The 16,559-nt window shown below is 37.3% G+C and overlaps 3 protein-coding genes across 5 annotated transcripts; 2 read left to right on the forward strand and 1 right to left on the reverse strand.

Annotated features, from left to right (window-relative positions):
- Positions 1-839: 839 nt before the first annotated feature.
- On the forward strand, positions 840-3,288 carry LOC137960494 (uncharacterized). The gene is made up of 6 exons (XM_068808131.1): positions 840-927; positions 1,818-2,009; positions 2,104-2,274; positions 2,655-2,744; positions 2,840-2,968; positions 3,063-3,288. Exons 2-6 carry the CDS (start codon positions 1,836-1,838, stop codon positions 3,105-3,107), a joined length of 609 nt encoding a protein of 202 aa, XP_068664232.1. The 5' UTR covers positions 840-927; positions 1,818-1,835; the 3' UTR covers positions 3,108-3,288.
- A 243-nt stretch (positions 3,289-3,531) lies between these two features.
- On the forward strand, positions 3,532-8,847 carry LOC137959770 (uncharacterized). Of its 2 annotated transcripts, none has more exons than XM_068807118.1 (3): positions 3,532-3,925; positions 6,039-6,856; positions 7,400-8,847. In XM_068807118.1, exons 2-3 carry the CDS (start codon positions 6,235-6,237, stop codon positions 8,254-8,256), a joined length of 1,479 nt encoding a protein of 492 aa, XP_068663219.1. In that variant the 5' UTR covers positions 3,532-3,925; positions 6,039-6,234; the 3' UTR covers positions 8,257-8,847. The 2 variants fall into 2 exon arrangements, with proteins under 2 accessions (XP_068663219.1, XP_068663218.1); XM_068807117.1 differs by having other exon boundaries at positions 7,397-8,846.
- Positions 8,848-9,544: 697 nt separating this feature from the next.
- LOC137958826 (probable glycerol-3-phosphate dehydrogenase [NAD(+)] 1, cytosolic) lies at positions 9,545-13,888 on the reverse strand. Of its 2 annotated transcripts, none has more exons than XM_068805986.1 (6): positions 13,370-13,888; positions 12,127-12,784; positions 11,820-12,041; positions 10,245-10,492; positions 10,018-10,157; positions 9,545-9,833 (listed from the first exon to the last, which is right to left on the reverse strand). In XM_068805986.1, exons 2-6 carry the CDS (start codon positions 12,782-12,784, stop codon positions 9,710-9,712), a joined length of 1,392 nt encoding a protein of 463 aa, XP_068662087.1. In that variant the 5' UTR covers positions 13,370-13,888; the 3' UTR covers positions 9,545-9,709. The 2 variants fall into 2 exon arrangements, with proteins under 2 accessions (XP_068662087.1, XP_068662088.1); XM_068805987.1 differs by having other exon boundaries at positions 13,020-13,888.
- Between the last annotated feature and the right edge of the window lie 2,671 nt (positions 13,889-16,559).

A 16,559-nucleotide genomic window follows, 5' to 3' on the forward strand; every position in this document is an offset into this window, starting at 1 on the left:
TGGATAAGTTGTCTTGGTTTTTCTAGCTCCGGGCGAAGCAAAACGTAAGGTGAGCATTCCATGCTCTCTCATGGATTAAACGATTTACGTCCCAATTTTTTATTTTTGCGTCTAATATATTGATTTTTAAATATATTTTTATATATTAATATTTATTAATAGTCTAATAATAATATTTATTATAGCTTATATATAGTATTCTCATTTCTTTTAAATATTTATTGCCTATTTTAAGGAATTTCATTATTTAATTCTTACTTTATTGTTAACTACTTTATACCATTTTTTTATAAATTACTATTTAATGTTCCAAAAAAAAATTAATTAATTTTTTACTTACTTATTTGTCTAATTTGAGTTATTTTCACTTTTAATTTACTAATTGTTTAATTTTTTTAATGCATTTTTGGTTATTATTTTACACTTTCTGATTTATTCTTTTATCTTAAAATTTAATATATTTAATTTTCTGTTTTATTTTTTAAATTATATATATTTTACATTAATGACTGTATATGTGATAATACAACCACAAGCCAACAAATTAATGACAAAGATGTAAATGGAATTCCACCAAATAATTCAAGATAATTTTAATTATTAATTAATAATATATACATTACTTAAATTTAATAATTTGTTTTAAATCTATTTATTTATTTGCAAGACATCTCATGTTTTTTGAAAATGAATTCCTAGCAGAAAGGGTGGGTTGGGGCTACTCAAAAGTTTTATTCTTAGCGCAAAAAGGCCCTTTATTCCAGCCGTACGATTAACTTGACGTAAGTAGGAGCTCTCAAGTCCTCCCAAAAATTGCATTTTTATTTCCAGAACAACGCCGGAATCGACAGCTGAACGGTGAACTTGACGTATCTTCGTCGGCAAGCCCCTTCGCTAACCCTAGAAATCTTTGAAAACCTCTTCCAGGTATGACCAGTTCCTGTCTCTAAAGTGAATGCTTCCAAGATCTTAATGGATGAATAACGAGTCGTTGATGCTTACTTTTCGTTATATTCATTTGCTCCTCGCTTTCAATTGTATCACCTTCTGTTAAAAAGATCACCGTATGGAGATTACTCAGAACTGAAAAAATTGCAGAAAGATATATTCTCCTACTGCTGCAATTTTAACTAATCAACAAATTTGATGCATTGCCATTTAATTCGTGATACAGTTGAGAAGAGAAAAATTGTTCCAGTTTTTCCTTGCAAATCGAAGCAATCGTATTTTTCTGATTACTGGGGAGCAGTCAACGGTTGCATGTCTTTTTTTCTCTTCCTGTTTCTTTTGAGAAGAGAATATTCATAGTAAGATTATGTTAACTATTGATTTTCTCGAAGATTGAGACAAGAAAAACCAATAACAGAACTTTGGCGCAACCCATATATATATATACACATACTGGGTTCCCTGGTGGGTTCAAATCCATAGTATTAATTCTTACCTTCATGATAGTGTAACATGGTTTAGACTTGTATCGATGGATTTCTCATACTTTCGGTTAGAGGATTTGCAATGTTAATGTTTATCAACAGATTGCTTGGCACTAGCCTTTTCGTTTTTTGAGATTATCAAAGTGATCAATGCTCATGCTTATTGAACCTGCATAGATGCCTTTGATGACTACTAGAGTGTATGTCTGGGTTGTGAGCAGACTCAGGGTTTTTGCTGCAAGGGTCTTTAGAGTAGAGCGAGAGGTCTTGCTCAAGACAAGGGCCTGCATGCAAATTGCTGCTATTTCTGTCATTAGAATTTCTATCTTATGTAAGCTAGCCTTTTATTGTTCTCTTTTCAATAAACGTTTCTGAAAAAATCAGGAGCAAGGGAAATCTAGGATGGATCACCATATGTGGAATCATCTACCACTTCTAGTACGTTCAACCTCAAAAGAATCTGTTGAATACATTCTCCAAGCTCTATGGCGAACTCGAAGAACAGGTCTCGATTCCACTGACAGAGACATTATCAGGGAAATGCTCCAACTCCCCAATGACTCTGATCTTAACCCTGTATGTTTAACTTTTGTTTAGTTTTTATAGCCTTGATTTCTTATTGATGAAAGTTTGGATATCAAATTAGATACTGTGTTCTTTGTTATTGTAGCTTCTGGTATGCCTGCGTATATTGATTCGCAGGAGTGTTCATGAAAATGTTAACAAGGAAGAAATTCAGAAATTGTTCCCTCCCGAAGTCCTACCCGAGTTGCAAAGACTGCTAACCCTTTTGCTCCAAAAATTTCAACGGGAGTGGAGAGAGGATGTGCTTAAAGACCAGGTCTGTGACATTTATATTTGCATACGAGTGAGGATGCGCTATTCTTGTAACCATCTTTTTTTATCATTTAAAGCTTATCTGTTGTTGCATAGAGCTGAGAGCTTTAGATTTTGCTCACTGTTGTGGCCTATTAACCTGAGTTTCTCATGCTTCATGGCATGCAAATCTATACTCGGAACAAGTTTTATTAAATTGTTGAAATTCTAAAAAACAAAGTGTCATTGACTACTTTAAACTTTTGGCCTCTAGGGACTGAGCATTTTCGTAGTAGGTTTCTTTGAATGGAAGGAGGGAGTGAGACTAGCTCTCATTCTTGTTGCAAGATTTTATTGCACTCAACCAAACTTTAAGCAAACATTCTTAGTTTTGAAAATCATCAGGTCTCAATGCCGCGTTTGAAGGCAATGACATGGGATATGGCAAATCAAACAGACGAATCCACAAGTCATGTGGCTGTTATTAATTTGAAGGTACTTCAGGCATTTTAGAATTTCACCATTATAGGATTAATTAGCATGAGCCTTTTCAAGTCCAGAAGCACCTAATATGATTTGAATTTTTTCAGCTGCAAGATGGTTTAAAGTCCTCTTCAGGAGAGAAAGAAGTTAAGTTTCAAGTGGGAAATGACACTCTGCAGACAATGTTGAAGTCGATGTATTGCATAAGAGATCAATTATCAAATAATGTGAGCAAGGCAAGTATCATCACTGTGGCTTTCTCCTAATATGTGTTTTTCTTACTCTCTTTTTCAAGGATATTTATTTTCAATTTTTAATTGATCTTTCCAGGGCAACACGTCAAATGGGCAACGGCAAATCCAAGAAACAAGTTGAATATTGTAAAGGAAAACTAGTACATGGAGATTATATGAATTAGCTATATGTTGTCCAGTCTTATGATCCTTTTTTCTTTTTTTTCTTTTATTGGTTGTGAAAATCACCGAGCAAGCTTTTGCTCCTGATTGATTTTTGAAAGTTCCTCAGAGCAACCACATAAAGCTAAGAGTCAAATTGATTGACCACTGAACTTAGTGAACATTCCAAGTCCAATCGAAACGTGAAGATGATGGAGCATGACGGCACCATCTGGAAATATAAAGATCAGGCAAGGCATCATTTGACAATTTTGAGCATTACACACTCGGTCGGTGCCCCATCTACTAAATCCAGCCCTGTAAAAAATGAAATCCTTTTCATATAGAATAGACTGGATCACAAGCGAACAGACAAAAAGTCCACCAGTTTAGCAATTCTCAAACAGAGTGGGAACTGCGACCATGGCCTACAAAGGCCACACCTGCTTTAGACAATCAAGACTACGAAAACAGGCCACAAAGGATACTCTTGTCTGACCTCAGAATTCATAATAGGCGGAAAACACTCTGAACGCTCGGAATCGAATGGGCCGATTGAACGAGGTTCAATTGGAACCGATGCCCCAGTCGGATCGGTCTTAACAAAGGAAAAAGAAAACGATTTTTTTTGGGGTCAGTAGGTCAGGGTTCGAAACGAATGGGATCAGCAGGTTAGTCAGCTACTCCTTTCTCTAGAATCTGAATCTTCCCGGCGATATATTCCGTAGATCGAACTCTGGCTCCTCGGCGAGTAAGGACGTGAATCATTGATCGCCAGCGAAATCTTCTCTAAATGAGGTAAAAGTGATTCTTTGTTCATGGGTTTGCCCTTAAATTTTTGTTTTGTTTTTTGGAGATGACTAATTTCCCCTATTCGATTGAAATATTCTCTAAATTTATGTAAGTTCTTCACTTTTTCTTCGATTATTTCTTCTTAACCATAAAAGAGGATTTTCACTCCCTCAACGTATAGAGGAAGACTCTGGTTATATTCCATGTAAATGTTAACATTTTTCTCTTCAACTTCGAGGTAGAGAAGAACACTTTCTTCACGCAGAATCATTAAATTCATGAATTGTTGAGAGGAAACCGAGAAATCAAAGGGTCTCACCTTTAGTTCTAAAGCTGCAAGGCAGCTACTATCTTGCACCAGAATTATTCTGGTCTATCTCGAAGTTCTCATGCTCAAGACAGCTCAAGCAAATGGCTTCCAGTCTACCAGTTCTGTTAAAGGCTACTCATGTGACTGGACCATTGTGACACAACATCCTGACCAGAGGAGCACCCCATAGTGAGCTGCCCACCACAGTGACCAAGTCCTATAACAACATAACTGGGATTTACTTGCATTGCATCACAACGACCAAGAACTGTTTGGTGATGAGCAACCATCTGGCCAGTAGTTATATCTCTGTAATGAAGTTGCCCAAACTCATTTAATTGATGCCAAGAGAGAGTGGTCTGTGCCCCTGACATGTAATTCAAGGTTCATTAAGAAAGAGTGTTAAATCATGCTCTTGACATGGAATTTCTGCTTAGCACTTTTTGCAGCATTTGGATGTCGTCTGACCAATATTTGGATGTTGGGCACTTGTGTCCTACTCAAGGCATTCAAATGCTGGCCAGGTATTCGGATGTTGCTTCTGTTTTCTGACTGCTTGGCATTTCTAATGTATCTGGACATTTGAATGCTACTGGTCTTGCTGTCATTGTTATTTCTTCATTCCTGGGCATCCAAATTCTAGATGGCATTCTGATACTGTCAATTTTAACAACTCACTGTTTCTGGCATCCGAATGCACCTTGGTATTTGAATGACCATTTTTCTTGGCCCACAGCATGAGGATCCTGATACTACTCTTCCAATATTACATCACAAGAGAGGAATTATGTCTTCCTCTGTGACACAATTATCTAATCAGAGCTTGGATTTATTTTTCATAACAAAGCTTGAAATCACAAAGGGATTCAGGACCCCTCCCCCATGTTCTAAGGTTCTTCCACCATGCGGAAAAGGGAGGGGACGGAGGCCACCCCCTCCGTCCATGAAAAGAGTGGAGGGGAGGGGTAGCCTCCTCCATATTCTCTCTTTGTTTTTCTTAAACAACAGCTAGGAGGGGAGGAGTAGGGTACCCCTCACCTCCCTTTTTGGTGGACCGAATGGGGTGTCACTGCCCCTCTTGGTCCTCCCAAGAATTAAATAATTTTTTTTTTCCATAACACCAAAAATTGACGAGTTGAATGGCATATGATAGCAATCTTCACCAGAAAGCTTCTTGCCAACTGAGAAAATCTTTGAAAACCTCTTCCAAGTATGAACTTATTACTTAATGAACCAGCTTCTGTTTCCAAAAGTGAATGCTTCCCAAGATTTTAATGATTTTTTTCTTTCTTTTTGGCACTTAGATGTTAATGGACGAGTAGCAAGCTGTTGCTGTCAATTTTATTTTATATTACTTTGTTCTTTGTTCTCAATTGTATCAGCTTCTGTTGAAAAGATTCTATCCCGTGGAAGATAATAAAAGCTGCAAAAATTACACAGATATATTTTCCTACTCTTGCAATATCAAAAAATCTAATAATTTTACTATAACATTCGAGAAAAGAAAAAACCTTCCTGTTTTTCCTTGTAAATTCAAGCAATCATATTTTTCTCATTTTCTTTAGAGCAGTCATCACATTTCTCTTTTATTTCTTATTTTATGTAAAGAAGAGAATATTCTTAGTAACAGCAATTTGTTTTTTGATTTTCTTGAGAATGAGACGAAAAGGATTGATAAGTGATCACAGAACTCTGGTCTCTACCCATAGAAGTGATTAATCTTTATATATATTTATTTATTTATAATACTTGGTTTAATGGTGTCAACCTGCATAGATGCCTCTGATGAACATTATGTAAAATTTACAGATTTGCTCAGAGGTGCTTGGAAAGCAGAGAATTCTTTGGCAGTTCCCTTGTGGTAGTAGCAAGAGCACATAATAATTTCCTGGCAGTTTTTGTCTGCTCCCTAGTCACAGGTACTGGCTTCCAGCTTCTCTAAGGAAAGTTTCCAGCTAAAGGACCTAGCAGGGCATCAGTGCTTCTTCCTGAAACACCTAGAAAAATGTCTTCCTTGTTGCAAGAGTCCGAGAGTGAAAATTGCAGCAATCTTGCTCTTCCTGACAACCTCCTCCGCCCCCTTCTTGCTTCTGCAAATTGTGAGACCTTGGATGAATCCCTTGCTTTCCTTCTCGATGCTTCAAAATCTGACCACGGCCGCTTCAATCTGGCCTCAAAAAGAGTCATCCCTCATCTCCTTCGGCTATCTGTAATCCTAGCCCAGAACCTCAATCTCTCAACCGTTCGCCTCTTATCCAGTCTCAGGATCCTTCGAAACCTCTGTGCTGGAGAATCTTTAAACATCAACTCCTTCATTGAGTCTGGTGGAGTTGAAGCTATGGAAGATGTCTTCAATTCAGTCCAGTTTGATCCACAAACTGTTATTATTGGTCTTCAGGCATTGGCAAATGTTCTTTTGGCTAGCAATGAGCACCATGTTGATGTGTGGGATCATTTTTTCCCTTTAAGTTTCCTGGAGGTCGCTAAAATTAGGAACAAGGGAATCTGTGATCTCCTTTGTAGGATTCTATATACACTGTGTAGAGGAGATGATGGAAGGTTGTGCAGGATTGGTGGTGATGTAGGTGTGAGGATCATTGGGGAGATAATCTCAACAACTTCAGCAGGTGATTTTTTTATTTTTATTTGTACACATCTTCGAAAAAATTCTGTTTGTGTGCTTATAATTATAATTAGTTATAGACTGAGAAAAGAAAAAGGAAACAAAGAAAGGCTTGAAGAATATCACTTATCGACTTGAGGAGAACTCGTTTTTAACTTTATAAGATGAACTTTGAATTGTACCATAATAGTAGCAAAAAGAGGGACTGGCAAAAGAAGAGTTCATGACAATGCAAATCATATTGATATATTCCATCCAACTGACTAGAGTTCATTGTTGGACAGTAAGATTGCCAAAAAAAAATTCAAGGTACAAAGAAATTATTGTTTTAGTAAAAAGGCTAACATGATGGCTCTGTGAATGACAACAACCAGATCATCTTACTGTCTTCAACCAATGAAGCATGAAAACATAGCAACTAGTGAATCTGACTAATCCTTATGTTTTAATGGAACTTTATTTTCCTTCATGGACTGCTGTTATGTTTACACGATGTTTTCTAATTAAGTTTTCACGTTTTTCTTTGTTTGTCATTTGGTTGCAGCAGTTGGATTTGAAGGAGATTATTTGCCATGGCTTCTGTCAAAAATATGCTATGAGGCTACTTTCTTCAACCAGTTGTTTATGCAGTTGAGCACAGCCAATTCTTCTAGATATAAGAGTGACAATGTTAGCGATGTCCTGTTCACCCCAGAGCAAGTATTTTTGTTGAGTTTGCTTTCTAGGATACATGAACAGTTTGTGTCCAATGATTTTGGTCTAGCCATCTTACAAATACTCAAGAAAGCTTCTGCAAGTATCCACTCTCCTTATGCTCCCCCAATAGACACTTTGGCTGTTGAAGTTCTTGAGTACACACTAATCATTTTGAGAGATATCTGTGCATCTGTATGCCAAGGTGATCAATGTAGAGATTCTCTGTTAGCGGTGGATTTGCTGTTATCTTCAGGCCTTTTAACTTTTTTGTTGGATTTGCTTCGTCAATTGGAACCCCCAGAAATTATTAGAAGATCAAGGCTGCAAGAACTGAATCAAGGAAAAATTCGTTGTCCTTATAAAGGGTATCGAGGAGATATAGTATCTGTCATTGCAAATTGTGCATTCAGAAGGAAGCAAGTGCAAGACGAAATTAGACAGCAAAATGGAATTTTATTGTTGTTGGAACAGTGTGTCATTGATGAAGGTAGTCCTTTCTTGAGAGAGAAAGGCTTATGGGCTGTGAGGAACTTATTGGAAGGAAATGAGGAAAACCAGAGAGAAGTAGCTGAGCTGAAGCTCCAGGGGACAGTCGACACACCTGAGATTACTGATTTGGGGATGCGTGTTGTGATGGATCCGGAGTCTGGACGAGCAAAATTAGTCAATGTTTCTTCATCACAATCAGAAACAAATGGAGGTTGTTAAATCCGAACACCTTTGCTCTGAGAATGACTAGGCCTTTGCTTTGAAATGACTAAGGTCATCTACATTGGCAATGACACATTTGCACGTATTTACTTGGTGCCTGCACAGAACTTTAGTACAAAGAACAGTGTACCAGTGGCTATTAGACAGGCCAGTGGCTCTACTTTGACTAAAAGCAGCTTTGTGCTAAAAGGTGGCACTATAATAACCTCATCAGGTTGTTTGAGATACTTTACTTTCATGAAAGAGTTTTGGAGGAAGTGCACGGTAAGACGAGGTTGCAAGATACAAAGAAGGTGATTTTGCGTGCCACTCCTTGCAAATGTTGGAAACGAGGGGAATACTACCAGTGCATAGTTATAGAAAAGATAGCAATTCCGACTATGAGTGAACTAGCCTCAACCCTACTATATCTATAGAGGAACATCTGACTATATGAATTTTGTCTTTGATGAGCAATTATTTATGTCATGACAAAGCCTCAGCTTTGACAATCTTGGCTTGGCTCCAAGCTCTTGTGGTGATTTCAATTATTGAGAGTGACTCTCACAATCTCTAGGTATAAGCTTCAATTTTCTACTGCATCACTCTGCATCCAGGAAATACACACCCCACACAGAAAATAGGCTAGCTATGGCCTAATTGGGGACAGGATCTTTATCCTCCAATAAAAATAGGATGAAGGCAAATGGTACCCAACAAAATTTATCTCTGAGCATTCTCCATACATTAAAAGTAGTTTCTACATGCTCGTTATAGCTTGAAACAACTATTATAATCTCTTAGATGATAGGCATAGTATGTGTGCGCAACATCTATTGGTTGGAAATGGAAAACTGCTGCAACTTCTGTTGCGGCAGACATCCCATCTGTGAGTAACTCGGCCGAAGTATGAGCGTTGGATGTTTTTGGAAATATCTACACTTTTGGGTTTTTTTTATCATGGATTAATTGTAAAAAACAAGAGCATTGAATGTATATTACTGCTGAAAAGAAAGATTTGGTTATTTTGTTTGGCTCTTCAATATGAGAGACCTTTACTTAGCAGGTTGACATCATTACTGTAAATGGCAACTCTTAACAGTTTTTCTGATGCAAGAATGTTCCATTTTCTCAACACCTACTTCCAACTCATGATTTCCTATTCTTTTCCAAATGGATATTTTGATCACGAGCAGAACAAAGTGAAGACATCATTATGTTTATGTCCAACCACAAGTTCCAATCTCAAAAAGAAAGAAGACCCTGAGCATCTCAAATTCGAATAACTTTAAACTCAATCATTCACTCAGGCAGCTATCCATTGAAATATAAAATTAAAGTTGGAACGAATTGATACAACTTCTTGCCGATCAAGAAGCACTTGATCATTTCATAAACGAATGTGATCCAATTAAAATATAAACTGACAACAACGTCACAATGGACCTATTTCTCCAGTACAAATGATGTATCAAGGTTGTCCTAGAAGATATGGCCTGTAAAAAGTATGGGATTGTGCAATCTCAATCCGATCACGGGGATCATTCATAGTCTCATCTCTTAGTGCTTGAAGAATTGCCTTTGTTGGAAGTTCCCTGAAGACATCCCAAATGAAGCAAATATTAAAGAGGTTGAACTCCAACATAAGTAACAGATATTGGAAAAACTCCAGTATGTAAGTCCACAAACCACACTAATCATGATAATCTTGACAGATTAACACTATTACGTTCACTTGTAACCAAATAGGAGTATGTGGAAGAGAAATTAAACTAATACCTTTTAATTAGAACTTTGTACAGGGTCTTTAGAATAGGGCAGAGCTCAACTGGGGCAATGGGCTTGCTGTCTCCAGGGTCCTTTACACTTAAGGAAGGTTGACTGAGCAATTCATAAAAAGCTCCCACAGCAGAGACACCCTGACGTTGGAAAGAGAAAATTGAAAGCATGTTAAGTGATTATCAGAACCACACAAATGTTTAGATTTTTCTGCTTAAAAGCTCTACCTGGATCACTCCCTTGCCTTTGATGCTGTCACCCATGTCAGGTCTCAACTCGCCCTTGGCTAACATTTGTCCATACCATGAGTTACGCCCTTTCAATAAGGTGACATAAGTGTCTGCCAGCAAGGGGCCAGCAAGCTTCTCTGGTTCTTCAGCCAACAAGTGAGTGATGAATATCATTTCAGATGTACAATGTGCAAAATACACTGATTTGCTCGTTGCACTCTCATTGGTCAATGCTGCCACCATTCCTGCAGAATCATTATATGTATAATCATATTAACCATTTGTGCAAAAAAAAAGAAGGGTAGACAACATAAATCCAGATTCGCCAGTGTCTGGTAAGATTTTTCTTTCTGATCAGCCTTCTAGGTGTGATATAGTTGCCTCTGGAACGATGACAAGAAAGAACGACTAGCTTGTCCACAACCAGGTTTGTCAAAATTGGTCTGAAATAGAGCATCTTTGCGCTACCATTGAAAAGACAGAGCTTCCATGGATTCCCACTGAGCTCCAATTACCCAAGCATGGTTACTGGGATTGTAGGCATCGATACACTATTAACAATTAATAAGATTTTCATGTTTATCTCTTTTCCAGTAATCTGATGCTTACATAACTTGCATTCCTTGCTTTTCACTTCAATACGTTTCATCAGTTTAATTCTTAATTCTGGTTCCTTCTTATTAAGAGAGAACATACACATATATGTTTTCCAAGTTCACAAACTGTTTCTTCAGAATATAAAGCATTTGAGACATTCACAAGGTCACTTCAATCATGAGATTATTACTCAAGAAGAATTACAGCAAGTATAAAACTACTTGTGGAGAGCATCAGCATGAAATACATGCTTCAGATATTGTAGTCTGAAATATCTTTTGTAGTCTAGCCAAACCTGACTTTTTCCTCCTTAAAAAGCTAAAATTATTTACCCTGAAATCATTTACTTCATTACATTTATAACAATGGCATTTATCTCTTTTCATCATTAAAAATAAGTAAATGAACATCAATATGAATGATAGGGATAAAAAATAAATATAAACTAAAAGGAAACTTTGAATGAGTTATTCTATTCAAATTTGATGGTTAAATTAAAAACTGGGTACACTTAGCTTAGATGGACTCAAGTCCATATTCCTTTTTCCCACTCTGTAATCAACCTACTTCACCTAAAGAAGTTCAAAATTAACAAAAGTTCAACCCCATACTTATCTTTTTTTTTTTTTTTTTTGGTTTTTTGAAAATGAGTAACTAATCGATGTTCATCAAGGGAAAGATAATAATAAAGTTCTAAAATCATAAAATGAAAATTCATGGCTTTTCTAGACTTTCTGTTTCTCAAGAATGTGAACATGCATAAGAAAAATTATCCCACAAAATCTGCTGGTATAACGTGTTTAAACAGAAAGGCTCAAACTTGTCCATATTAGAGGGTTTAAGCCCTTGTTTACTTTTCTGTTGAAAATCATGTTTATCTTAAATATTAAGAAAAAAATCACTCACTTCAATCTTAAGAAAAATACAGGAAAAGCAAGCTATGATACCAGATGAGTTCACTTAAGAAGAACTTACCAGCTCCAATAGCATAAACGTTCTTCAGACCCCCCATGACTTCATGGGTGACAAGGTCACTGTTGTCCCACACAATGAAATGAGGTTGCCTCAAAAATTTTGCAAGAGGCTTCCTCCATTTTTCTGCTCCACATATTCGAGCATTACCATACTCATGGTTGTAAATCTCTGAAGCAATATTTGGCCCTCCAAGATACAGGATGTTCTCCAGGGGAACTCCCGCTGCAATGAACATGAATCCATACTTAACATAGACCAAAGCGAGCAACAGAAGAATACTAACAAACAAATGTTCAAAGAGACTTACTGGCACGATTGATCATTTGTGTAGGAGTGACTATATGGGGTACTGGCTCCAAGGCAGCCTCTATACCTTTTGCCAGTGAAATGATAACAGGGAAACTGATCCTCTCTTTCCAAAACCGACTAATTTCTTGAAAAATCTCATGAGTCTCTGTTGACGGCAAACCATTGATCACAATATCAGCATCCCATACTGCCTCTTGCAGATTGGTTACAACTTTCATTGGACACAAAGGTGTTTCAATCATGTTCAAGCAAAACCCATCTCTCAAAATTTCATCTGCGTATAGAGTCCGGTCTCCTAATCTTGCTTCGACATATTTCAGGTAAGCACAACGCCTGATCAAGCGCCTCAATACATCTTCTCGTGAATTAATCACTTCAAAAAGATGTTCAGCTGTGGCTCTATCTACTGATCGGCCTGCTCGTCTCCATATCCTTATTTGAACCTTTTCACGAAACTGGCCATAGGTATCTTGTAACATGGCAGCAAAGACACTGCCCCATGCACCTGCCCCAACACCAACAATTTTTAACAGATCGCCATCGGCTTTGCCCAGAAGGCGCCGGAGCTCATCAAGCTTCTCTTCTGCGGCATTTCCATTGTGAAGAGACCCATGTGAGTGGCCATTGCTGGGTGATGCTTCTGTAGTGCTAATCATCTGTTTCAGTGAAAACGAAGACAAAAAACAAGGAATACGATACTGTTGCAATAGAAGACCTGGAACTTTTTGGTAATCCGGAGAGGATTCTCAATGCGTATTCTAAAATTCTGTTTCTGTATCGTGAATTTATTCCTAAAAGTCTGAAGCGCCAATTTGGCTATCAAAATCAATCAAAACTGGTGCCTGTTCAAGCCTATTGCTCAATTAGAAGAGTTCCTACAGAAAACCTAACCTCTATGTTATTGGGTGCTTTCTGAAGAATTTAACTTCCGAAATCCTCTTTTAAGATGCAGAAGAACTTTCTATTGCTTCCGAGACACCTTTTTCCCCCTGCGATACTTAAAAAATCTCTTCCTTGTAATTGACGGTTACTGCACCCCCAAAAACAAATCACTCCCTGAACCCGCAAACATAAAATGGATGATTGGATAGCTAGCCAGGACTATTCTAGCAGATCATCCAAGATAATTTCCATCGCCCAAATGCCGACGAGACAAAGATGTTTCTTCTTACTTGGACTTTGCGCGAAAGGTAAACAACATCGACACGGTTTATCTGAAATCGCTCAAGTATTCGACGTACCTTTTGAAAATCACGTCGGAAGTCGGTTCATCTACCCAACCAAACTCCTCAGAATGCGAAAACAAATTACTCCATTTTCCGACGATCTTTCCAAAGTCGAAGCGCCTAGTGACGTCTACCGTGAGTGTTTTTATTTGTCGGCAGAAACCGACTTATACAGAGGGATTCTACGCGGGGCACCGGAATTACAGATGGGTTGGTTGGCTTCTTGAACGCTTCGGCGAAAGTCACAAAATAGAGGAAGAGAGACACGCCAGGAAGGAAAGGAAACAGTATCTGGGCAATCCGTATCGAGAGCTGATATAACTTAAAAGTGATCGGTGTGAAGCTTTATCTGACAGAGAGGAAACTCGGGAAAAGATGTAAGACAGCTGCATCGAACGAAAAAAGAATTTTGATACGAAGAGAACGATTGATTCACATGTTCTTCAGTTGGGTGTGAATTTAATTCGGATGTTCCCACCTCCCAACGGTCATTAATGCAACGCCCATACGATCAAACTGCTATTGCCATGACTTCCATTTTGCTCATGGGGTTGAGGTGATTCATCGCAGTCGTTTTTCCAATTTATTATCCGAGTGGTCCAGGAGATCGATCGGTTGTTTGTTTGTAGCAGCAAAACTGTCAAAATTAAACTGGACCATTTCTTGCGAGAACCTTGGTTTTTCCAGGAACACCAGCAACCTTTCCCTCTAAAACCTTGGGATTTTCAAAAGAATCATGAAGATATCGTAGATTTAAATCGAAAATCCGTCCTAACAAAAACTCGTAGGTTATGTTTATATCTTTGTTCCAGTAATTTTTTTTGGAATTTGAGAAGAACAGAAAAAAAAATTATAAGATTATTAAGTTTAATTAGACCAATTAATTTGAGATGTCTCTAAATATTTGAAGATGTTGACTCAAAGATTCTGACAACATGTTTCGTTCCGTCAAGAAAACAGATTTCCTCTCTTGAGAAGAAGTTGTCAATATCAATTGCCCTAACTATGCTCACTCTCTTTCAACTGGATCAGATTGGAAACCCTAGGCGAGGCTGACTTCTATTGATGAAACCCATAATATCATCCTCCACGATTCCCCACACATAGAGGTGAGTGCTCTGGATAAGCTCCCATGAAGATAGCAAACGAGAACAGAGAAAGAACTCTCTTTTTGTTTTTCAAACTAGTAATTCAAGCTCGAGAAGAAGAGTGATTATATCCGCTTTCGCCCCATTCAATCCCACCTCCTAACTGTTTCCTAGGTTTTCGTGTGTTATTGAATCATTTATCCTTCACGTAACGTTGACATCGATACCATCTTCCTTCCCTCCTCCCAAAACCAAAGTGGATTGGCCCCTAAAAAATTAAGACCATATGAAATGGATTTGAAGTATTTTGTATTAACAAAGAAAGCATTTACAGAAGCTGCACCAATCAAGTAGACAGAAAGACATTAGCTTAAAGTGCCAATACCTTCTTCTTGAAGACTTCTGGATTCAGGGCTCAGCAGAAGCAGCAGCCTGAGAACTGCACGCGTGTTCTCCAAAGGCAGTTTGAAGTGCTGTCATTTAAACAAAAATTAAAATTTTCAGAGAAGATTATCACTAAGAAAACTGTTGGAATATACGATGGATTGTCATTTTATATACGGGAAGATCTTATACACCATTTGCAGTAAATTGGTCGTTCAAGATATTCTCTCAATGACCAATGAAAGCGACATTCAAGTGTGTTAGAAGATGTGTCCAAGTCCATAAACCAAGGAAGGCCCACACATCCAAATGTGTAGAAAATGGTTTCAAACCTACACATATTCAAGAGAGGTAGAAGATGGGCTCAAACCCACATACCCACACAGTGGTGACATGATGGTAAATAAAGAGTCATCTCATAAAAATGGTATTGATGTAATTAGTTTAAATTTAAGAGGGATTATTATAATATTATAATCTTATTTATTTATAAATTGGATTAGGATAATAAGTCCATAACATCTTTCTTCCTTCTGCTTTTTCCCAATAAGTCTTTTTTTTTTCATTAGTTAAATCCATGGAGTCCTAAAAATCAACAAAAACCTTCAGAAGAATAACTCTGTTGTAAAGTTCACAAGCACATTTTATGAGTTAGTTCACCAGCTAATATATGTTATACGATATGCAGATTTAAAATGCCAATGAGACACTACAAGGGCAAGAGCATCCACTTAGAGAAGATCTTTCTTTTGCACGTCAACATATCTGTGTAGAGTTAGTTGATATGTAGGGCGAAAGGGGTTGTTGGGAGGGTCAAAGTTACTTGTACTCTACATATCAAGTTAGTTGTCACTTTATACGAGAAAAATTATAAGCTGACATTATATGTCTTAAACATGTTTCATCTCAAAGACAAGTTATTGATATTCTCACAAAGCCCGTTATGTCAAAGACTTGGACCACTATATGCACCAAGTTGAGTCTTTATGTCATTTTCTTACTACCAACTTGAGGGAGAGTGTTAGAAGATAGTGTAAAAGTTATTAATTTCTTGCCTTTATTCCACCCTATTTAGGGTAAAGGCAAGGGTAATTGATATTCTTTTACACATATAAATAAAGTTGAAGGGGGAGGATTAGGGCTATGCTCTGATAACCCTAATCCTCTTGTTCCCCAACGTCCATTCCTCTCTCAAGCTAGTCGTCCCCCTTTCCTCTCTCTCCCTCTCTCTTCTCTCTTCTACTTCGTTTCTTCTCCTTTTTCATTACTTCAACTTAACCTAGTCACCATGAAATCCTGAAAACAACAATATTCTCAATTGTATATTCTTAAATTTGTTTAACTTTCAAATTTCCTTTAATTTTATTTGAAAACTTATCTCTTAAAGGTAGAGATAAGGTTGAAAAATGGAATTCCCAAACCCCCTTTGTTGCCATCTCTACTTGTAATGGAGTTTATCCAACATTTGTGGTAACAAACATTAAGAGATAGATGAGAGTTCAGCAGTGGACGATTTGAAAGACAAATAATTATTAGCAAATTTTTAAACCTTAAAACTATCTTCTATTCTTCAAATAATGCTTAAAAGATGGTTGAGTACAACTCTTCAAATAAACCTTAAAACTACTAATATTTAGAAATGTAACAAAAGGGTGTAAAAAGTAAAGCTTTAAAGATAGGTTCCACTTAGTACATCTCTTCTAGTGTCTTTGAAAGTACGAAATTCATCTAAT

This window comes from Aristolochia californica, unplaced genomic scaffold (genome assembly GCF_029961685.1).
Source record: "Aristolochia californica isolate CCGP_79_NKW_82.1479 unplaced genomic scaffold, dmAriCali1.0.hap1 SCAF_3, whole genome shotgun sequence".
NCBI lineage: Eukaryota > Viridiplantae > Streptophyta > Magnoliopsida > Piperales > Aristolochiaceae > Aristolochia > Aristolochia californica.

Excerpts from the sequence above, each read along its gene's own strand:
- LOC137960494 (XM_068808131.1), top strand. The coding sequence starts at position 1,836 with ATGGATCACCATATGTGGAATCATCTACCACTTCTAGTACGTTCAACC. Across the intron at positions 2,010-2,103 it reads ATGACTCTGATCTTAACCCT|CTTCTGGTATGCCTGCGTAT; the intron begins GTATGTTTAACT and ends TTGTTATTGTAG. Across the intron at positions 2,275-2,654 it reads AGGATGTGCTTAAAGACCAG|GTCTCAATGCCGCGTTTGAA; the intron begins GTCTGTGACATT and ends GAAAATCATCAG.
- LOC137959770 (XM_068807117.1), top strand. The coding sequence starts at position 6,235 with ATGTCTTCCTTGTTGCAAGAGTCCGAGAGTGAAAATTGCAGCAATCTT. Across the intron at positions 6,857-7,396 it reads AATCTCAACAACTTCAGCAG|CAGTTGGATTTGAAGGAGAT; the intron begins GTGATTTTTTTA and ends ATTTGGTTGCAG.
- LOC137958826 (XM_068805986.1), bottom strand. The coding sequence starts at position 12,784 with ATGATTAGCACTACAGAAGCATCACCCAGCAATGGCCACTCACATGGG. Across the intron at positions 10,158-10,244 it reads AAGGCAAGGGAGTGATCCAG|GGTGTCTCTGCTGTGGGAGC; the intron begins GTAGAGCTTTTA and ends TTCCAACGTCAG. Across the intron at positions 9,834-10,017 it reads TACAAAGTTCTAATTAAAAG|GGAACTTCCAACAAAGGCAA; the intron begins GTATTAGTTTAA and ends GGATGTCTTCAG.